General features: G+C 37.6%; 1 protein-coding gene and 1 long non-coding RNA gene across 2 annotated transcripts; one reads left to right on the top strand and one right to left on the bottom strand.

The window, feature by feature from the left end:
* Window positions 1-1,122: 1,122 nt before the first annotated feature.
* Window positions 1,123-10,115, bottom strand: LOC143848462 (uncharacterized). The gene is made up of 3 exons (XR_013235394.1): window positions 9,843-10,115; window positions 6,595-6,717; window positions 1,123-3,850 (listed from the first exon to the last, which is right to left on the bottom strand). It is a non-coding gene; the product is annotated as an uncharacterized LOC143848462 (long non-coding RNA).
* Window positions 10,116-13,176: 3,061 nt separating this feature from the next.
* LOC143848991 (serine/threonine-protein kinase MPS1-like) lies at window positions 13,177-22,817 on the top strand. Its single transcript, XM_077358036.1, has 6 exons — window positions 13,177-13,565; window positions 14,161-14,598; window positions 14,868-15,844; window positions 19,157-19,357; window positions 21,678-21,839; window positions 22,170-22,817. Exons 1-6 carry the CDS (start codon window positions 13,421-13,423, stop codon window positions 22,641-22,643), a joined length of 2,397 nt encoding a protein of 798 aa, XP_077214151.1. The 5' UTR covers window positions 13,177-13,420; the 3' UTR covers window positions 22,644-22,817.
* Window positions 22,818-24,392: the final 1,575 nt, after the last annotated feature.

Raw genomic sequence — 24,392 nt, 5'->3', positions numbered from 1 at the left:
TCCCCCCCGACCCCCCGCTTGAGGATAAATTCACCCCACTGTAACGTTTTTCTTTTACTTTAAAACTTAACGGATAACGTTAAACGGGGAGGGGGGGGTGGAGGAGAGGAGAATATCACTTCCCTTTTGTTTAATAGGGGTGGGCATAAATATTGTTGGCCCCATTATCTGAACCGTCCAATTTCGGTCTTGGTTTCTTAAGATTGTTTTGAGAAATTTGCATTATCTAGGGTGCCTTGAACTTGATGTTAGCTTAGAGAGGTTGGAGATACAATCTACGAAGACAGAAATTTCTCCCTTCGGCTTAGAGAGGTTGGAGATTCAATCTCGAAGACAGAAATTTCTCCCTTAGGCCCTGTTCGTTTGAGTTTGAGGCAGACTCGCAGACAACTGTGACAGCCGATTGTGATTACTAGACTCAAAATTAATGTAATTTTGAGTCCAGTAATCACAATCAGCTTCTTTTTGTCACCATCCAAGTATTGAGCCTCGAGCTTGGGCTTTTGAATCTACCACTGCACTTGTGCTTTATAGATGCCCTCTCAATTACCCGGACTTCGAACATATTCTCAGACACACACACACACAAGGGATTAGTCCATCAAGTACTTTGATAATCAATTTTGGTTGGTACTTCATCAAAACATTGGTGAATTTTGAACCCTTGGGTTAATCTCTCCCTTATTTATCATGACAAACCTAAATTAATTATGAGGTAGGAGGTTCCCTTGACGAGTACATATAAGCAAATTATGCTTCACCCCCAACACACACACAAAAAAAAACTATGCTCAGGTAAATTTTCGTTTTTAAATATTAAACATATCTAATATATGCAGATAGAACACAGAGAACATTTAGATATCAAACACATGATTTATTCAAATATGTTCAAAACTAGCTCCACCTGAAAGGGTACGTATGTGAGCACAAAAAAAAAACAAAATTATATGAACAAACATATCTCATAATCAGATTTAACATATTCTCCCTCTTTTGGCATCACCAAAAAGGATAGGAGACCACAACCACAGCATAGGCAAGAACATGATCATGAGGGACCAAGGTATAGAATAAAAGCTTCATGGCCATTGGAACTAGGTTATAGTTATGACCAAGGTGTAGAATAAAAGCTTCATGGCCATTGGAACCGGCAAACCATTTAAGGGAGTGGCAAAAAGGCATAATAAAGTCATACACATCCAATGTATCAAGCTAGGCCTAAGAGCATTAGTCTAAGAACAAGACCAGCTAGTTAAACAAAAAGAGTGTACGAGGAGAAGCACATAGAGTATAGTGTGATACAACCCAAAATGTAAACTATAAACTACATCTGTAACCTGAAAGTAAATCACATAGTAAGTAAAGCACATGGATCTGCTGGCGGATAAGAGGCTCCAACGCCTGAAAGTGACTCCCACTATGTGCAGCAAGTGCTCTCATAAGTGCATGTACGTCGGCACGAAGAACACGGACATCAGCACGAGCGCCCTCTACCACAGACATAGTAGCATTAGCAGTGGCTAGCACCGTCTCAATGCCATCGTGAAGCTCTGTGTGCTAGTCAATCATGAGCCGCTCAAGCCTGGAGATCTCAGCAGATATGGGATCTCTTTTCACTTCCTCGGGTGCAGCTCCGATATCCATATCCTCTGGATCAGCATACTCTTGCCTCTCTCGTCTTCCTCTAGGCACTGTCACCTCCTCTATTGACGTCTGGCCAGTGTTTCTTTTGCAATTACCTCTCTCCCCCTCTGTCACCAACTATAAAAGGTGGAACACAAAGGGAAAACCAAGGTATGAGAGATGGAATTACTAGAGAAGTAAACACATCCTCTTGCAAACCTTATGAATGCCTCAACAACTCGAATTTCAGCGACCCTATACCATGGATTGGCCTATACATCGCAGTCGCTTCGTTGTTCTCGCTTGCCATGACAATCGATACCTTCTTTGGCTTTCGTCGTGAAAAGCTCTAGTTCCCTTACAGATTCTTCTCACTCAATGCGATTTTCCACGAAACTTATTTATAGCCATAAAACTACCTGGGGATCTGAATACATCCACGCCTTGTCGTCAAGAGTAGCTAACTAACCTCAGCAACACCGTCTTAATTTGCACAGTGATGGGCAATTTCATGCTCTCTTTAGGTGCGATGATAGACAACAAAATGCTATCTGATATCCTTGCATTGGGTATTCTCATGGTGACAGTATTCTCTAATGTTGGAATTCAAATACATACTGGTGTGATATATTCCGTCTTCCTTAACATGTCGTGATCATGGTTTTCATGCTAGTTTTGCTTGCAATTCTTAGTTCCTCTGCTTTAACTGTTCCAACCACTAAGGAGTTACTATAATGGCATTATGATAAGATCTACGGGAAACATCAAGATCAAGAGGCTTCTATAGATGAAGGAGATGAGGTTAAGAAATTGAAAGAGGATGTACAGAGTATCTAGTTGATGGCTCACACTTGTAGTCCTCAGTTTGTTTTGGGTCGCTCGACGACATGCATTGCTTCCGGAGCCTTCGGTTTCCTCTGTGCTCTAACAGAAGTTGTGCTCGAATCCTATTCTACAATGCCTTTGAGCTTTTGTGGTGGCAGATCTAATTACAAGTGGCTGATTACCCTGGGTTTCTTTTCTCAGCTTATTGCAGTCGGAGTGGGTCTATATCACAATTCAAGTAGACCCACTCCGATTGCAATAAGCTGAGAAAAGAAAACCAGGGTAATCGACGACTTATAATTAGATATGCCACCACAAAAGCTCAAAGGCATTGTATAATAGGATTCGAGCACAACTTCTGTCAGAGCACAGAGGAGACTGAAGGCTCCCGAAGCAATGCATGTCGTCAAGCGACCCAAAACAAACTGAGGACTACAAGCGTGAGCCATCAACTAGATACTCTGTACATCCTCCTTCAGTTTCTTAACCTCATCTCCTTCGTCTATAGAAGCCTCTTGATCTTGTTGTTTCCTGTAGATCTTATCATACTGCCATTATAGCAAGTCCTTAGTGGTTGGAACAGTTAAAGCAGAAGAACTAAGAATTGCAAGCAAACTAGCATGAAAAACCATGATCACGGCATGTTCGGGAAGAAGACATACATTACACCAGTACGTATCTGAATTCCAACATTAGCGATTACTGTCACCATGAGAACACCCAATGCGAGGATATCGGAGAGCATATTGTTGTCTGTCATCGCGCCTAAAGAGGGCATGGAATTGCCCATCACTGTGCAAATTAAGCCAGTGTCGCTGAGCTTAGTTAGCTGCTCTTGAAGACAAGGGCATGGAGGTATTCAGATCCACAAACAGTTTTGTGGCTATGAATCAGTGTCATGGAAATCACATTGAATGAGAAGAATATTTGCACGGGAACCAGAGCTTTTGACGGCGGAAGCCAAAGAAGGCATCGATTGCCATGGCAAGCGAGAACAGCAAAACTACTACAATGTAGAGGCAAATCCATGGCATATAGGGTCGTTGAAATTTAAGTCATCGAGGCTTTCATAAGGGTTGAAAGAGGATGAGTTTACACCTAGTAATCCCATCTCTATACCTTGTGTTTTTCTTTTGTGTTCAACCTTTCTAAGTTGACGACAGAGAGGGAGGGAGGGAGGTAATTGCAAAAGAAACAATGGACAGACGTCAACAGAGGAGGGGACAGGCGACCGTGCCTAGAGGAAGACAAGAGAGACAAAGGTAAGAGAGGTAGCAATGATGCGTCAACGAAGGAGGCCACAATCCCTGGAGGAAGACGAGTCTGGCAAGTGCAAGAGAGGTGAGCAATGATATGAATATCGATAAAGAGAAACAAAAGTTGTTTCAACACCCAAAACCTGCAATGGCAAAGAGGAGCAAAAGCGTGTTGATAAGAAAAGTTATATACAACATGGGGGTTTTATCGGAAAATCACCATAAAGTGTCACACGGTTTCGATAAAAAAATAGTTTCCTACATTTTCTTTGCGTGAAATGATTTTTTTTTTTTTTTTGAAATGTTAATATATTAAAAAAGTGCCGAGGTGGTCCACCATAGATACAGAGAGAGAGAACATAAATAACAACAAAACACAAAGGAAAAAAGACATCACACACTTCTCACGGGGGAAGGAAATCGAATCACTCCAACCCCTCTTTGAGAACACCAGATCTAGCGGGGGAATCCGCCTCAACCATAGATGACTCTGCAATGAGATCAGATATTTCCTCAAAGTAACTCAAAAATCTCCATGGGGGAGCCACTCTCCCCGATAACCAACCGATTTACGTGAAATGATATTTTCATTCCTTTATCCCATATCTTTGCCCTTTCTTGAATAAGTAATTTTCCTTCAAGTAACATTGAAAATTAAAATGAAGTAATCTATAAGGAAAAAACTAAAAGAGAAACAATGGGGTGGAAATATCATTTCTCTTAATAACTTAGTTATTTTGGATGGTATTATAGTTTTTTGACATATTATATTTTAAATGGATGCTAGTTTGGTAATTACGTCCTTTATTTTCTTAATAACTTATGTTTTTTATTCTTTAAGGATTGTACCAGACATATTGTTTTTTATTGTTATCTTAGCAATGACAATTCTATGGTGTCAATGTCTTAGTAATAAATATTGTTTTACATTTTAGTAAAAATAAATAAACAAGTCCTATTGTTTAAGATATTAAGAAAATTTTATTGAAAATTCGATTCCATTCTGATGTTGGTTTGGACAGTAATAAATGCTAGAATCAGAATCACAATTGATTCCTTAGATGAATTACAATGCTTACACAAACACTAAAATTGGAATCGTTATACCGTTTACAAGGGGAATTGGAATTGGATAACGATACCGATTCCTGCAATCCAACACACCCTTAATCTTTCCTAAGAACTTCTTCCAGGTGTCTTAGTCTTCAAAAAATTCAACTTCCAAATAGCTAATCAAAGTTCTTTTGTGGACAGACTATATGGACTGATTTAGATACATATTGTGGACCTTGGAAGTCGAACTTCCGGCTTCTTCACTACAAACCAAGGCAACCCCAACTGATATGGCATTCCAACAATATACTTTCCGTGGCTTCAATAATCGTTTATGGTAGCATCAAGATGAAATATATGGCTTGTAATTCTAACTGATGGCCACCTCAAAATGGCAAACAAATGCAACTACCATTGATGTGTAGCCTTCTAAAAGAGTCAGGCACAAATATACTCAATCTCATGCCATAGGCAAAATAATACAAGCTACTATCAATACAATAGAACATGAACATTCACAAAAAAATCATAGTTCTTCACCAGATTCTTGTGACTTCAGTGATTCTCATATCCACATTATTCTTCCTGTCAGGGAGTTTATGCTTTATATTATAGTTCAAAATACTACTGGACTCTCCCCGTATTAAGAGAAGTGTGCACTTTTTGCCTACTGGGAGATGATATCTTCCCTCCCCTCTTTTGATATTGGCAAGCTTTGGCTGTAATAGGTTTTTGGTAAGGGCGTTAATAAATGCACCCCCTCCCCATCCCCATGTTCATCATGCTTGCCTTATTTTAGTCTTTTTATGAGTATTTTCTTTAAATATAAAACCACTAGAAAGGGGGCAACCCTGGTAAATAAAGGGGTGGATTTATCATAACCCTTTTGGTACTTGTAACAGTGAACCTCATGCACAAGCATCATGTGTTTGTAAAATGTGCACTATTTGGCTAATGGGAGATGATATCTGCCCTCCCATGTTTCGACATTAGCACTCTTCAAATCTTCCCAGATTGGCAGGATATTGGCTTTTTTGGTAAGGCGGACATGTACCTCGTAATCTCTTTTGGCAATTGCAACATTGAATGCGAAAGTGTAAAGTTTGTGGTTTTATTACCATTTTCTTTAATTTTAAAACAACTAGAAGGGATCGTGCCAGGGTAATCTATTTTGGTAATTGCGGAAGTGAATGAGAAAGTGGAAAACAAAAGTGTGCCAATGTTAAAGTATGGGAGTGCAGATATCATTTCCCATATCTAATCTATGACACTATAGTCTGTTTGGTTGCACAAAAGTATCTGTGTTCCATTTCACTAAGCTGAAGCAGCTACTACTAAACATGTACACACTGATTGGAAACAATTAAGTCGGTCAGCTTAAACTAAGGTGAAAGTTTCTCAGCTTAAACGTCTATTGATGGTCTGTCGTCTTTCTATTGATGCAACTTATTCTCAAGTGTAAGTGACCACCAGTCTTAGAATCATCTCCGAGCAAGGATCAAGTTTCTCACAAACCAAACAGTTACCAAGTAAGATATGAGACTATAGTTTAACTCTATGGGTGAGACTAACTTAGATGGATGTTTCAGTGACTTAGAGGATGAATCACTCAGTGGCACATAATTGGGTTTGTTGGAATTTGACAGATACAAACAAGTTTAACACAGTTATTTTACAAGAGATGGATGGATGCAAAAAAATGAGAAGAGTAAAGGTGCGGGTAGTTCTTAGCCATTGGGATTGAAATATTGTCGTGGCATCTACAAGAAGCATGATAGAAAAGGGCATGCCAATATGGGTAGCTTGTACGTTAAAGCAAAATTAGATTACATACCTTTAATCACGACCTATTATGTGTCTCCTGCACGATCCTTACAGTGGAAGCACCAGTCAAGAATCCTAACTTACGCATGAGCTCCACCAAGCATTTCATATCAGTCAGGTAAAAACATTCAACCTACAAAAAGAAAGAATAATTAGAGAACTCTACCAAACACGCCAACAATCATTATATTGACCTGTTGAGTGTCAACTGTAACTGAATGTGAAAGTCTCGAGAACATAATTTTAGGTTGAGGAACAGAGTTTTTCAAGTCTAGCAATGGGGTCAGGCAAGAGATGTTTATGCAACTCCTTGAAATGAGATGTAAAGTCTGCAAACATATAATTAAAGATTGGCATAGTGTAACCATATAAGTAACAAATCAGGACGTGAAAATACTCAGAATAGAGGATGCAGAGAATATATTCTAATAATCAATAAGAATAATTCCATGAGAATCTCTTTAGAGTGCGGGTGGATGTTCTTCTGCAGGTAATTCTGGGTGAAGAAGAAAAGAGTCTGAGGCAAGTAACATTCGAGCGAAGCACGGGAAAAGAAAGAATAGAAAGGCATTAAAAGTGTTCCCCATTCTGGAGGGGTATAGTTTTTTTTTTCCAAGAAAGTTATATGGAAAAGAGAGAGTAGCAGACCTTTTTTCCAAAACATTTGCAACACACAAATGTGTACACAGAATCATGTTTTGGATTTTTATTTTTTTTAAGGTGACAGAGATTTTATTGATAGAAAGAAAAATACAAAATACTTCAAGTTTATGCATAAACTGCAATGTAGAAAGGCCCAAAATTGCACCCAAACTGCAATTTGGAATGCATAATAAGGCTATGGAGGCAAAATTCAAATCTAGCAGTGCCTAAGCCTTTTGAAGCAAGCAGATAATGCCCAGCTTCGAAGGAGAATATGCTCCAAAGCAGACTAATTTTCAGAAAGTTGTCTTTGTTCCCCGTAGCAACCTTTTTTCATGTGCACAACATACATGTGGATCTCCAAGAATTACATGGTCTTTGTGCATTTTAATTTTCGGTAACTGACAAGTTGTATCTATGGCCATGTCCATATCTAGGCATCACAGAAAAATACTACAGATGTAAAGAACAATCAATTCTTCAAAGGAAGACAAAATGGTGAGAAACCTTGATGTTAAATCCTCCTGTTGGTCACGTATTTACATGTTTATAATACATCAATTACCGTTCAGATTATATGCAGAGTCAGACCTACTCTATGTTATTATTTGACAGAAATCCTAAGTTGTTAAGTGAAGGCAGTAAGAAGCTACTAAAATCTAAGTTGCAACCTTGAATGTACATGGCATTTTTCATATGAATAATACTATGTCATAGTGGTCAAACAAGTCACTTACTTTTTAAGCCATTAGGTAGTGCTATCATAAAAAATCACCATGTGGTTGAGAGACCAGAGGTATACTACATCCTGTCCTAACTAGTGCACTTTTCTGACAGGCATTGAACCTTTTGAAATGTAATCAAATCCCCTTTGTTGATATGAAGAAGAGCAGGAGCTTCTACTTTCCCTAGATGGTGCACTATTCTCATTCATATTGCCTCTCCCTTAGCTTCAATGCTCAATCCACCAAGAAAGTTGTTTAAGACTTTGGACAGAACTTGCAGGAATAGAAGCTTGTGGTCAATTTTATATTCTATTATGATGTATATGTTGAACCAGGGGTGGAGATCACAGAGAGACCAGCATTCACAACTCACTTGAAAAGGCCCGAGGGTAGAGAACATGACACAGCATAGGCAACAACTTGCAACCATGGTTTTAAATTTCAGCCGAAACCCAAAATTTCAATCCGAAATTTTGGATTTTGGTTGGGACCGACATCTGTAATTTTCGGATGTCGGTTTTAATTTCGGCCGAAATGACCGAAATTAAAAAAAAAAATCGGTTTCGGTAGGGACTGAAATCAAATTTTAAAACATTGCTTGTTGCAACTGCTTTATGATCTTCCTAGTAACAAACACACAAGGAACGCAAGTTGTGAGCCTCATTTTTGTATCATGTAAACCCATCAGTAAAGTTAATGGCCAAACATAGCATCCCCACCAAGGGTAGAAAATCAAAAATCAGAAGCAGTTATCAAAATTATAGAGTTAATGTGTTCCTGTGATGTGATGTAATATCAGACAACCAGTGATATCATTCTATATCTTCAATAGCTTCATCTCTTAGGAACATCAGTAGCCGCTTATCAGAATTTTAGAGTCAAATGTGTTAGTATGATGTAATATTACACAACCAGCAATATCATTCTACATCTTCAATAGCTTCATCTCTTAGGATACCACATGCAAAGAAACAAACTAAAAGTAAAAACTCAGGTTGACAGAGAGGGCAACAACCATTATAAAATTCAACATGAAAAGAAAAACCCATGTATTCGGTTACATTCTCAAGGAACCAGGCCAGTTATTTGGCTATGAAATTTAGGCTCGGATATAATGTTAAAAAAGTAATTCAGCAGCTAAATCACTTATCCGGACTACTGTAAATGGTATGTTGTGAGGACAGGTTGTACGATGTTCAGCCCTAAACAATGGCATCCCAATTCAGGATTAATTGGCGGCTAACTAGGGCTTTTAGCTCTCAAGACTCCTTACATTTGGCACTCACAATTGGTTGTTATAATCTTAAATGATCAGGGCATAAGCAAGATCAATAGTGAAGAATGAAATTGCCTGGTAAAAGATGAAGAAGAAAAATGAACCCCCATTCAAAAGACAGAAATTAAACCAGAGACTGCATCAAAATATATTACATGATTCAAATCTATATCAAATAGTGCAGAGAAAAATATGGGGCAATTTGCAATTTTGCATACACACAGAGATATAATGAAATGCAACAATGGGGAATGTAAAGGCTCTAGATGAGACCTTTCTAGTAGAGTCAGAGGGTAGCAAATTCCTTCAACAGGTATAAAGATAATGAGAAATCTTTGGATGCAATCCATTTGAAACTGAACAAATCACACTCAAAATAGAAGACCAAAAAAATATCGAAATAAGGGCATCATTGGATGACATCTACGAATTAATGGTCTCAAAAGCAGCCTTAATATCACATTTGCAAATAAGATTAACTTAAAATAAATTTCTTTGCAGATGAAAATTAATTTTTTGGTATACAAATAGGCACTGAGATAAGCCCTTAATAGAAAAAATAAACAGAAAAGAAAACTATTAAACGAGGAATTCATAAGAAATATGGCTGCATACCTTGACTTTGGAAAGCTTTCTTTCATCTAGCACTTTGAAGAGAGCGAAACCCAATAGCAAGAGAATTTTCATACAGAAAGAGGGAGAGGAAACGTGTTGGAAAAGAGGCACATAGCAGAAAAGGGTTGAAGGGTTTCATACAGAAGGAGGGAGAGGAAATGTATTGGAAAAGAAGGGCATAGCAGAAAAGGGTTGAAGGGTTTGTGGTATATGGTTTGAAGGGGTTTTTTCACAGCATTTGTTTTCCATAAGAGAGGTAGAGTGAGGGTTATATGGTTTCATACAGAACGAGGGACATAAGATAGAGGTAGCGGCAGACCAAAAACAACTTGGACATGAGGGCTTCATAAAAGAGGGGCATAACATAGAGGCAGGGGCAGACCGAAAACAACATGGGTAAAAACAGTAAGGAAAGACTTGAGGGCTAGGAAGAAACAGCGACATGACCTTGGATAGGATAGAATGGAAGAAAATGATCCATGTAGATGAACCCAACTAGTGTCGTGGTAAGACTTAGTCAATTTTGAGCCGGGCAGATCCTTTCACCTTCTTCATGAAAATTTTCTAAAGGATTCATTAGCCGACCTCAACTAGTTTGGGACAAAGGCTTAGTTGAGTTGAGTATACAGAAAGAGGGAGAGGAGATGTATTGGAAAAGAGGGGCATAGCAGAAAAGGGTTGAAGGGTTTGTGGTATATGGTTTTAAGGGGTTTTTTTACAGCATTTGTTTTCCATGAGAGAGATAGAGTGAGGGTTATAGGGTTTTAAGGGTTTGTGGTATATGGTTTTAAGGGTTTTTTCATATACCAGGAATCTTAAGAGAAAACTCATTCAAGAAGATATCCTAGTTTCTGTGATTCTAGTATGGGAGATTTCTCAGTTTATGAAACCCATTTCCAAAAGTCGGAAAACCCAGAAATCGCTTAACCCACCCATCTCAGAAATCAGAATAAACAAGAAATAGGGTCTTTATCAAAATTGGAGTTGAAAAAAATGGGGGGCGAGGGCGGAAAAAATAGGGGGGCGAATAAATCATTTCTATGACAAAACGTCATCGTTTCTTGAACACTGGTGGCAAAGCAGTCAAATTTTATAAAAACAAGACCTGATATAATAGAAAATGCATTTAGAAAGGGTGATGTGACTGCTAACCATACTAGCCTGAGTTGAGCCCGAGTTGCATTAACATGTTGCTGATTTTTGCAGTTTTTCCAAAACTTAGAAAAGCATGCTAAGAAAGAAAACGTAGTGGAGCAGAGTAGAGTGCAAAAGAGGAAGGCTACGGTTGCATGTATGGTCCCCTGCTATAGCTTTTTTCTTTCCAACTCGGTCTCGAAATGATTTATAATAGAGTAATGCTATATCATTTTCCTAATATAATAAGTGCTTCTCGCTATGGGTCCCGTGTTACAGTTTTGTTCTAATTGCTTGATTTTGCAGTTGTAAGTTTGTAACCATGGTTTCAAATTTCAGTTTCAAATTGCGTTTCGGACCCACCGAAACCAAAATCTGAAGAAACCTGTAAAATTAATATTTTATTTCATACCAAATTTTTGCCGGTTCTCAGAATTTCGGTCGTAATTTTCAGAAAAAAATATTAAATAAATAAATAATCAAGATTTTGGGTTGAATTTCATTTAGTGAAAATTTCGGTCAAAATCATGTAACATTTCGGGTATTAGTGGTATTACTGAATTCAGTTTCTGGGTTGACCAAAATCCGAAATTTCGGTCGAAATTTAAAACCATGGTTGTGTACAACAAATTTTTTCAAGAAGGGGGTGCAACTGCCAAACCCAATCTAGGCTTTAGTATTTATAAAGAAAATCCACTGCATTGATCAATAATGTGAACTTTGGCATACATGATGTACATCTAGTATGAAATAAGGCATATCAATAGTATTATTGCTCACCGTCAACTCAGCCTTGAGCGAAACTAATTGCACCAATGTAAGAATGGACAACCGCATATCAATTGTAAGCACATAGCAGCAGACAATAGTGACCCACGACCATGTTTATCTTCTTATATGGCCGGTCTACCTATTAACAACACTCCTAGGATAAGTTAGGAAATGTAGAATCCATTCAGTTTCCATGCCCACAAAAGATCTTTGGCCCGACATTCGGGAGATGAACATCACCGGAAAGATCGACCTTGGAGTCAGCATCGTGAAGACCAACCGTTAGCCCCACACCGAGTTTTGAAATCTATTTGCTCACAACAAGTTCTGAGTTCTGGATACTGCTTTTGGAAATTCCTATATGATCTCCTTACTACATAATTCCTCTTAAGTTGAATGGGAGTTGAATTCCTCTTTAAGTTAAGAGGTCTGCAGCATAATTCCTCTTATTTTGAAAATCATAAGTATATCAATTTATTGTACGTAATCTGAACTCTGAAGTGGGTTGCCAATCGAATTTATAAATTCATAGTGCTTCCCAAAATTTTCTTATAAAACAAATTTTTCTGAAGTGGTTCTATGTTTGCTGTTTTGATCTAGAGAAGATAATAAGCGGGTCAACCCGACACAACCGACCTTTGCGTTCCTAAGAAAAAACTTAAGGCGTCCGAAACTGCCAAGCCCCATGAGTACGAGAACGAGATTTTATATGGTGCTAGCCCGTATAGTCCGCTATTTTACAAAAAGTACCGTTGGCCCACACCATAGGATGATCTAATCCGTCCATTTGATGGGCCCTAACGTAAATAAGCTATGCCTAAAAATTCATTTCCATAGGATGATCCTAGCCCTCCAATCTATAGAGGAACTGCATGTTATGGAAACCTTTTTTAGATCGGAAGGTTGAGATCATCCTAGAGAAATGATTTTTTGGGCATAACCTATGTATGTTGTGGCCCATCAAATGGACGGTTTGGATCATTCTATATCCGATTGATTGGGATAATTCTACGAATGTGACTTTTTAACACAACCTATCTATGTTGTGGCCCATTAAATGGACGGTTTGGATCATTCTATGTCTGATTCGGATAATCCTAGGGATGTGATTTTTCGAGCACAACCTATTTACGTCATGGCCCATTAAATTGACGGTTTGGATAATTCTATATGCGATTGGGATAGTCCTATGGAAATGATATCTTGGGCACAACCTATTTATGTTGTGGCCCATTTAATGGACAGTTTGGATCATTCTATGTCCGATTGGGATCATCATCTGGAAGTGATATTTTAGGGCTCAATCTATTTATGGATGGCTTGGATCATCCTACGGTGTGGGCCATACAGTGGCATATTGGGCTTACGCCATATAAAAAGTCTAGTGGGCCCAACCCAAAAACTTTAAGGAAGCCCATTCTCCCAATTCAAACTCCTATCGTTTTCCTCAAACCACAACGGCAGTAACCAGTAGCAGACCCTTACCATTTCCCCACAATCCCTCCGACCTCTCTTCCATGAACGACGGCACCTTAACCTTCCCACCCTTAACCTAACCCTAGCCATTCCCATTCCCATTCCCATTCCGGCCGTCCGTTTTCCCTCTCTTCTCACCCACCCGTTGATTCCAATTCCGGTCTCGACGGAATTCGAGATGCCGTTTCGATCCATCAATGGAGAGGGAGGTTAACCTTCCCGCATCGAAGAAAATTCTTCAAAAACCGATTTCAGAAGACGGAGACTCCTCGTCTCTGTTGCCACCGCGGCCCGATTCGCTTCGTCATGTTCAAGCCGCTTTCAAGCATTACAAACCTCTCGGTAAAAGCCCTTCTCTTTTCTTTTTTTTTATATCTAGGGTTTTCAATTTGGGGTTTTTCCCTTTTGAACTGAAAATTTAGATCAATTTGACATCTAGGGTTTCTATTTGGCTCTGTTTTTTTCATGTTTTTGTCTGGAGAAATTCTCGGTAAGACGTTGTCTTCCTTCAGTTTCTTCTTTTAATCTCTTTATTGGGTTTTCAATCTGGGTTTTTTTCCATTTTAAACTGAAAATTTAGAGCAATTTGACATCAAGGGTTTCTATTTGGCTCTGTTTTTTCATGTTTTTGTCTGGAGAACCTCTCGATAAACTGTTCTCTTCCTTCAATTGCTTCTTTTAATCTCTCTATTCGGTTTTCAATTTGGGTTTTTCCATTTTGAACTGAAAATGTAGAGCAATTCTACTTGGCTCTGTTTTTTCATTTTATTTGGTCTGGAGAAATTCTCGGTAAGAAGTTGTCTTCCTTCAGTTGCTTATTTTAATCTCTCTATTCGGTTTTCAATTTGGGGTTTTTCCATTTTGAACTGAAAATTTAGACCAATTTCACGTCTAGGGTTTCTATTTGCTGCTCTTTCTCATTTTGAGAACTTTCCAGGTATGGTTCCATCTAATCTTCTCCGGGCAAGGCGGGTTTTGGTTCCGCAAACTGAAACATCAAAGAATGGAAGTGAATTCCATGATGCCGAGAAATCACAAAATGTGGTGTGTAGACAGGGTGACGTGGAACAAGAGATGGTCGATCAGAGGAAGAGCTTTCCTGATGATTCATCACTCACTCTGCCGAGTGTTACAGGGACTATGAGTAGTACTTGTAATGAAAACATGGGAAATTTGGGTTTGCAGAGAGATGAAAGCAAACCCGCCATTGATCGTCTGGTCAATTCTGAAAGTAGCTACTTGGATTGTAAAAATGTTGCTATATATTCTTCGTCTCATGGAGCATTTCAGCACAACTCTATTGATGTTCCAAAGAAGGTTCAGTTTTCTTTTGCTGACAATGCCAGATCAGCTTTTCCTGGGGGAACTTCTCAGAGTAAGCAGACATTAGCATTATGATTTTGATTTTAGGAACTATTTTTGTCTTTTGTAGATAGACTTATATGGATTCTATCTAAATGTCACTGGCATTATGATTTTGATTTTAGGAACTATGTTGGCTATAGTAGATAGACATCATAGACTTAAATGGATTCTATCTATCTGTCTACCCACTAACTGTTTATGCGGGTCTGGATCACCAAATGTTCACTGATATTAGAGTAGACAGCTTGAATTCTCATATGGGTTCTCTTGCATTGACAGAGAGTGAATGCAGTACGAGTGATCCACTAGGCGCGCCGAGTATAAATGATCAGGATCTGAAGCAGCGAGGCTTTCATCACTCAGAGATGTCAGAAATGAGTATGAGGACTGGTGGTGGTACCCATTTTTCAGGAAAGACGGGTGTACCAGTTCATGATCGGCACCATGACTCAGTTCATCCCATGACTCAATCTTCAGTTGCTGGTTCTTCATGTGCTACTACTTCATCTGTCCATTCAATGTCTGCGCCCATGCAGAATTCGGCAACCTACAATCCTCGTTTGCATCGGGATAGTTGTTCACATATGGAGATTGATCCTTTGGAGGAGTTCAATTTGAACCCTCAACCCAGACGAGACTCAGTAGTTCCGTCTGGTCTTGCATTTCACAGCACAAGTGCCGTAATGTCCAAACAAACAGCTGTGTCGACCCAAGTTTCTTCATCTGCTCCAGAGACCTCGTTGGGAGTTCAGAACCATAGCCCATCGAAGGGGCAGGGTTCTGTCATGAAAGAACGCGATAGGTTAGAAGATGGGCTCGTAGGTCATGCAAAAGCTGTTCGTTTCGATGAAAAATCAACTAAAGGGAAAGGGCTTTCAGGTGATGCTAGTGATATGCAGTCTCAGGCTTCACTAATAAGAAAGTCATCATCATATTTGAGTTTGGAGTCTTCTCAGGCTAGCAAATCAGAAAAGGCTACTAGTGGAAGAGGTTCATCTGCTTCTCGTAAGAAGAATTATGATCCTGATGTATTTTTCAAAGTTAATGGGAAGCTCTATCAGAAGCTTGGCAAGATTGGAAGTGGAGGAAGTAGTGAGGTCCATAAAGTCATCTCTTCTGATTGTACCATCTATGCCCTTAAAAAGATCAAGCTTAAAGGGCGTGATTATTCTACTGCTCATGGTTTTTGTCAGGAGATTGTGTATCTAAACAGGCTGAAGGGAAAGAATAATATCATACAACTTATTGACTATGAGGTACAACTACAAACACTAGCTGACATGAAGTTCTGCCATTCAATGTTTTTGTTGTTAAATTTTTAGATGCTTAGGTAATTGGATTATTTAGTGTTTATTGCTTTATACTTCTTTTCCTATTGATATGGTGAGAGGAAATGCTAGTTTAACTTTGACCAATGTAGTAATTAGGGAGGACTTTCCTGAAATTAATAGAGTTTGCTCTGACCATTTGGCGAGTGTTTATTCTATAGTTACCAGGGTGGAAAACGAATTCGAGCGAAACGTGAAACGGAAACGGAAACGGGAAACGCAAGGATAAAATAGAGGGGAAATAAGAAATGGGAAAATGATAGAAAATCGTATGAGAAACACATTGAAAAACGTCTTATGAAACACATTAGAAATGTTTCATAAACGTAGAGAAATGTCAACGCACATTAAACAAAGGAAAAGAAGAAATATATGGTTTTGTAAGTTTAAAATTTGTTAATTTCAAATTTCCATTTGAATATTTCTTATTTTTATTTTTTATTACAGTATATGCTATTGTTTTCCTTTTTTCCTTTTTAATATCTACTCCAAAAAAATTTGTTTTTTTTTTCAAAACGATTTTTGTAAGTTTAACACATGTTTCCCCCACTTTTCACATACGTTTTATACTAGTTCTCGGTATGTTTCTCACGAGTGTTAAAAATGTTTCAGATAAGTTTATCATATGTTTCCCATGCATTTCGGAAACATTTCCTCAATTTTTTTAATTTTGTTTCAGAAACATTTCCGAAATGCGTTTTAGGGGAAATGAGTTTCCCACTAGCCCAAGAGTTTCCGGCTACTATGGTTTATACTTTATTCTTTCAAATAGGTCATCGAGGATGCTAGGTTCAGATGGGACTTTTTAATAGGGTGGTGGACATTGTTGCCAAGTTTTTGAGGAGACTGGAGTCTTGTTAAGTTTCTCATATGTTTCCCATGCGTTTTGGATACGTCTCCTCAAATTTTTTTATTACGTTTCCGAGATGCGTTTTAGGGAAATGAGTTTCCCACCAGCCCAAGAGTTTCCGAAACGCGTTTCAGAACATAGTTCGTGTAAAATTCTCTCTCCCTCTCCATTCAAAGAAAAAACATAGTTTGTGTATCTTGGCTTAAGACAGCCCCAATACCCACTCTGGGTGCATCACACTCCACTAGAATAGCTTATCAAAACATGGTAGTGCTAGCACCAGACTCTTAAACATCATTTTCTTAATAATTTGGAAAGCATTGTCTACGTATTGATTGGTGTGACTATGGTGCTAAAGTCTCGGATAAACAGCCTATAAAACATTTCAGAACATCATCAATTCCTGAAGGTGTAGGCCAATCTCAGATATCTTGTGAATTTTTTTGTCAACGTAGATGCCTTTTGCATTAACCACATTGCCAAACTAGCAACTGGTCTATCTTGAAACTGTACATCTTTAGATTAGCATACAGTTCCTCCCTTTGTTAAGGTCTCTAATATTTCCTGTAGTTGCACTTGACATTATATTGATTCCATGCGTCCTTACATTAGCATGTAGTTCCTCCCCTTGAAAAGCTTTTAATACTCCACATAGGTGTTACACATGATACTTCTTTGCATTATTTTGAACCCCCCACCCCACCACCACCACCACACACGCGCGCGCGCACGCAAGAAAAAAAACAATGAGCTTGAGAGGAATTTCACTAGTGTCACATCATCCTATCTGGTTTTTTATTTCTTGCTGCTCGTCTTTCCTTTCTTTCATTTTAGTTCTGATGCTTAGAAACATTGGCCTGTTTGTATTTGCATAGCTTGCTGCAGCCACTGGTCTGATTTATTTTTCATTTTTACAGTGCACTGGCTTAATTGAAGATTTAATTCAAGCAATTAAAATAATTGCCTTGATTGAATGAGATGCCATAATTCACGATCTGCAATGTAATTCACGAACGGCTTTTGGTTGAATCACACTTTCAGGTCAATCAAGCTGAACTCCCAACAAATCAAATGAAATGAGTCATGCTCTTGTATTAGATAACCTTGAAAAAGAGCAGATATCTCAAATGTGGGTCAAAATGACAATGGCAAGCATAAAAAAATAACTGGATGAGGTTGAATTCATTATGGGAACCTTAGGGGATTTTGAGTATTCAGTCAAAATATCGAATAAGCTTAATATGCTGATCCAACATAGGGCCATTCTATCCTAACTATACTTACTAGTGTTGTGCACATTAGGACTCTACCCTATACTACAACCTATAATAATGATGACATAATGTATGACATTGTTGTCACACTATTCATTGGCCTGACATATTGAGGACTTCATTCTCACTAATTTCTCAACTCAGTGATTCTTGGGAGTTTTTAGATTCTTTCGGTTTTTCTTGGGAAATTATTTGAAACGATGATCTTTATTAAAGAGAGACTTGCTTGGCAATTTCGCAGAAAGCCGTTTCACGGCTCACTTTTTCCGGAGAGAACAGTTACCTCTCAGCAGATTTTTTTTTTTTTTGAATGGTACCTCTTGGCAGATTTTGTCTTATTTATTTAATTAATCTGAGGTGGCTATTCTCTCCTGAAAAAGGGAGCCTCGAAATGACTTTCTGTGAAATTGCCTAGCAAATCCCTTACTAATAATATATATAAATTAGATGAAATATATAAGAGACTAGGAAATATATATATAAAAAATCTGATAAGATAGGAAAAGTATGACATTTAGTTATTATTCTGTCATACCATTCATTGTTGTTTATGTATTTGGATTCTCATTTAACAAAAACACTAAAATAATAGTCAAAATCTTTCTAGACGTTTGCTTTTTATGGACGAAAAGATGCAAAAGAGATTCTCAAGAAAATTTCTTTTGTTTTTTCTCTCATGATATTTGGGGGATGTGATATCATCAGAGATGTGTCTGACAATGCATGTGGCTAACCTAACTTTGGTTAAATGGTTATCTACTACCTGAAGATGACTTGGAACCTATCACTTAGATGTCATGAATTGTTTGCATGGAGAATTGACGTTACAATTTTTCATGTCACTTCGGCCAGCTTTGAACCGTTTCTATGGCTAAAGTACTATTTTTATCCCAAGTTGGGTATGCTTAGTTTAGTGGAGAAAAAACAAAACCTAGTTTCGTTAATTGAATAATTATGTGGCACTTCCAACAGTTGCCAAAGGGTCATGATCCATAGCATGTTTTCAATAGCATCATATATCTTATATTGGTATTAAAAATGTTTGTTTCTCATTTTATTTGTCCTTTAAATTGTTCGTTTCTACTATTTTAATGCATACTCTTGAATCCTCCTTAGGTGACAGATAAAACTTTGCTTGAGGAAGTCATGAGTGGCTCCACGTCTAGCAAGGATTCCAGAATCAGGGATGATGGGTTTATTTACATGGTACTTGAATATGGTGAAATTGATTTGGCTCATATGCTTTCGCAGAAGTGGAAGGAAATGGATAGCTCCAGTTGGAAAATAGATGAAAACTGGCTTCGGTTCTATTGGCAGGTCTTTATACCTCTGTTTTTTTTCATGGTTGAGTCTTGTATGTGTGTACTATTTAGTGAATTAAGGCTCTAATAATGATGATTACCCTAACATTAGCCACGTGTGGTCACCTTCTTCCAAAAGATAGGAGTTCTTATGTCATAGTTATCAGAAACTATGTTGGAAAGTAAAAAAAAAATGGTTCTGCAAGAAATCAATTCATTTCAATTTCTCTTTTTTTTTAACTTAAGAAAAAATTACTAAAATCTAAACTCTGGTTTTTATTTTTCAAATTCCATTTTACATTTAGGTGACAATGTTTCTCCGTGTTCTCGAAACCAATTTTGTCATCGGAACTCTGAATTGGCTCGTTGTCTTCCAGTTAGTATCTTTTTTTTTTTTTTTGAATAATTTCCAGTCAGTATCTTATAGGTTTCCTATTGGCATTTCTCAGTTTCGCATTGTCTTTCAATCTGTTCTCCATTGTTTTCTATGTCTTTTGAGTAGTTCCTCATTTATCACAAATTTTTCCGTTTTGGGTAAATGTTTCATGTATTGGTTTCTAAAGACATTTCTCACACAGATTTTCCTCATCTTGTTTTTGAACATGTAATTCATTAAAAGGAAAAAAAATACAGAGAACATCATGACATCATAGGAAGGACTAGAAAAGAAAACAAAAGAAAAAGAAAGACCGGTATAAAACTACATAATGCGCATGTAGTGCCAAACACTATATCTAGTTTTAATTCCAACAGTCGCTAGTCTTTGAGCCTTAACGTTTCCTTCTCAATGAATATGGGATGGCACCTCGAAAATCCCATGGAAACTACTTCCATCTCTCATTGAATTACTAACCAAGCAAATCTGGTTTAGACAAGTAAACATGGAATCTTTTTTTATCCTCACTTTTGGAAGCTGAATTCTTCTCATTCCTCAAATTTAAAGGAAGCATGCTTGCTACAAGTTTCCTCTACGCTTCCTATTATGTGATTATTTTGTCCTAAAAGATTGTTTTTCCCCTTTTGATAATGTTGAGGGAGTGCATTTAAACAAGGAGGGTATCTTTTTAAAAAAAACTTTAAAAACTCATCTTAAGTTTATGGTAAAACCTTTTTTTTTAAATGGCAAGTTTCTGGTTATTTCTATATGGTACTTGTTCACTTCCAAAGAATTACCTTCCTCCTTTTCCTGTACAAAGAATTATGTGGCTCATTTTCCAGTGAGTGGCAATATAAATATGCTCTCTGGTTTCAGAACTACCTCACGTGTAACCAATTTATAGTTTATTTTTATAGATTTTTTTTGCTGCTTTGTAAATTAGGAAAGGGGTGCCCATTGTTGAATAGAAACTATTTCTTGGCTGAAATGGTTGCCTTTGCTTCTTGTTTAGTTATATTATTTGTTTCAGTTGTTTATGAATTCTACTGTTGAGTTGCCTCAGCAGGAAAACAATGATTTTGTCATGCTATTGATGCTTTAAGTAAAGTTGAGTTCCACTTACGTAATTGCAAACTATCTAGATGGGTACGCAGATAGCATATGCAGCAATACTATGATAGAAATGTTCAAACTCTGATTCTTAGCGGTAGCAGTGGGCCCATTCTTGGTTCTTTTTTATGGACATCCGTACATGATTTTGGTGACTCTGGGGTCACTACTGTGCATGAGATGCCAATGTCTGATTTTTGTTGTCGCAAAATTGGTCCTGTATTTGATTTTAATGGAGTAAATATGACCATGCATGCATTAAGTTCACAAATAACGGACTTATCACTGATTACCGCCCAATAAAAAACAAAAATATAAATAGTTTCTTCAATTTAAATAATGTATGTTAAGAAATTGCAGTATCTGAGCTTTATGATTTCTAAACTTATAATGTAGGTAATTGATTCAATTTTCATTATCTGTGAGCTGTCAAAGTTTATCCCATTATTCATTTAATTCTTCCATAAAATTTCCATCTTTCTTAACAAATAATATTGCTATGACTTGAAAGGGCCAAAGTCAAATTCCCTTGACATGGTTTAATTACCTGCAAAACCCCAGGTAACTAGTTTGTGGTCCCACATTGATCGTTACATGCTTTTTCCAGATGTAATTTTCATGTCAGTTTGAAGAGGCATAGACCCATATATTTTCATTTTGGGTTGTTCATTAGCATACATAAAGGAAGAGATGCATTTGCCCACATTGCTATCTGTTGTTACCTCGCACATACATTTACAAACTGATATTCACTGGCATGCTTTGAATCCATAAACTTGCCAATCCTTGGGCAATAAGAAATAAATGTTTTTGTCTTATGTAAAATATCTGACACATTGTGTTTTCGCAGCAAATGCTTCAAGCTGTAAATACTATACATGAGGAGCGTATCGTGCATTCGGACTTGAAGCCTGCCAACTTTCTCCTTGTCAAAGGCTCACTAAAGCTGATTGATTTTGGGATTGCCAGAGCTATTATGAGCGATACAACAAATATCCAACGAGATGCCCAGGTCCTCATTCGACTTTAAGCAATCCCCGTACCTTTTAGCCTTGTTTGGCTACCATGAAATTTTTTTTTCCATGGAATATTAGCTTATCAAGTGTTAAGAGAGGGGAGCGAGAGTTGGAGAGGGAGAGAATTGAGAGGGCGTGAGTGATGAGATGGTGCAAAGTGGCTGAAAAATAAGTTAAAAAAAAACTCTATTATAGAGTAGAGTTCTTCTTTTTCCTTTGATAAACCACTATTCCATGGAAAAAAAAACTTCCATGGCTTCCAAACATGGCCTTTACTTTCAAAGAGGTGGGAATGGAACAAACAACTGAACCTTATATTGCTGCAGGTGGGTACACTCAACTACATGTCCCCGGAAGCATTTATGTGGAATGAGGAAGATGAAACAGGTAACATTATCAAGTGCGGACGGCCATCTGATATCTGGTCCCTCGGCTGCATTCTTTACCAAATGGTCTATGGAAGGACACCATTTTCTGAGTACAAGACATTCTGGGCCAAGTTCAAGGTCATAACAGATCGAAACCATGAGATAAAATATGACGTGGTTTCGAACCCATTGCTACTTGATCTTATGAAGAAATGTCTTGCTTGGGACCGCCAGGATAGATGGCGGATACCTGAACTTCTTCAACATCCATTCCTTGTTCCTCCTATACCCTCCCAGTTGACCCCCTTGAGAGATCAACACTGTAAATTACTTATGCAGATGGTCGAAATTTATGGGAGTTCCCCTGAAGTGTCTAGGCTTTGTTATCAACTTCATGAACTCCTAGCTAACCTACAAGATCCAAGAATATGAAGGAATGACTGAAATGTATATTTCATGTGATGCTAGGAGAATTGGTCTGGCAGTGACCATCCTCGTGATTCATTTTTTTTATGGCCTCTTGATTCCTTTTTGTCATTGTAATTCCTTATAATCAATGCTGGTGATTCCACTTTCTATCAGAAAAATATCAGTTCATTGGTTCGCTTGGTTCGGGTTTGTGGTTCGGAATTTGCTACTTTTATATGAACCCAGTTTGTTGCGGGTGGGCTTCTTATTCGCTTGGTTCGGGCCTGCGGTTCGGAATTGGTATTTATTTGCAAATAAGACTCTTTTTTTTATCTTAAATCTTATTTGTAAATGGGATACTGGGTCCCCTTTGGATGCCATGGGACTCTCATAGCTAAAACTATTATAATTATTATTTGCGAATTATCATATTTTAATTTCAAAACCATTTGCAATTAAGATTGTACATAAATAATATTTAGAGTTATTAGAAGAGGACCTTAATCGTTCATTTAGATGTTGAAATTTTTATGAGCAAGTGAGGGAGATCTTAGGATCAAGCCCCATCTGGGAAAATTCATGACATTATTTCCATACTCTCTAAAATTCAAGGTGAAAGTAAAAACCTATGGTAAGAGGTGAAATTAAATTCAAGGCCTCTTTCCCTACCCTAAAAAAATTATTTCCACACAAGGTTGGTTATTTACAATTTTACAAAAGAAAATGATCACGTAAGGTTCCATTCAATTTTCACAAGAAAAGAATAATCACAGAAATCCAAACATCTCTATCCAGCAACGAGTTAGATCAGCAGCATTTTAACAGCCGTGAAAAAATAATTAAGAAACTGGAAATCAAACTAAAAAGTGCCATTATCAAAATATGGTAGTGTGGATAACAGTCTCATGTTTTGCTGGGTAGGCTGGGAATCCTTGACTGCAAAGTTATGGTATAAAGCTATGACCGATTCAACTACAGGCCTAATATGAGAAGATTTTTTAATAGAAGACATCCCTCACTGCATAAATTTCGAAGACAAGATCCTTTCCTCTCAAATATTTCTTCTATTGGAGCTTCCCACATTCCGCATAATGATGTGAATTGGGTTTTAATGAGTTCTAATATGCAGCGTCAAGCAATTCTCAGTCTGAGAAGTGCATTTTTGGAAGTAGGTCGGAACGCCACGCGGCTCTAGATTCGGGGGTTTCAGATATAGCCAAACACGATCATTTTATCATGTAATGGGGGCATACTATAAGCATTCCATTGATTATGTATCAATGTTCCAATGAAAATAAATGAAAATACTATAAACATTCCATTGACCATGTATCAATGTTGCAACAAAAATACATGTATGCATGAAAAAACTCATGTTCAATGCAGCAAATGCATTGAAAAGGGACAGATTTTAGCTGATAGTGAGGCTATTTTTGGTGGTTTGAAGGAGAAATCAGGCTTTTCATTATTCATTGTGCCAGAATCTAAGAAGATATTCATTTAGAATATAGTTGCTGGTCTCCCTCAAATTGGTTAAACCTGAAGTTTAATAGAGAAATCAAGCTTGTCATTACTCATTGTGCTAGAATCTAAGAGGATATTCATTTAAAATATAGTTGCTAGAATCTCCCTCGAATTGATTAAACCTCATGCTTAATTTTGATAGATCTTATGAAACTAAATTGAAATATGAAGCTGCTCTAAAGACACGCCAGTGTCAAGGACCTTTCTAACAACCTCCATTAACCCAACTCGAAATTAATGACCATCTTT

The sequence above is a fragment of the Tasmannia lanceolata genome, unplaced genomic scaffold, assembly GCF_043159265.1.
Source record: "Tasmannia lanceolata isolate RefF3 unplaced genomic scaffold, GAP_Taslan_0.1 ptg000016l, whole genome shotgun sequence".
NCBI lineage: Eukaryota > Viridiplantae > Streptophyta > Magnoliopsida > Canellales > Winteraceae > Tasmannia > Tasmannia lanceolata.
Note: the sequence above shows the minus strand (reverse complement) of the source record. Positions and strands in the feature narration are given on the sequence as shown.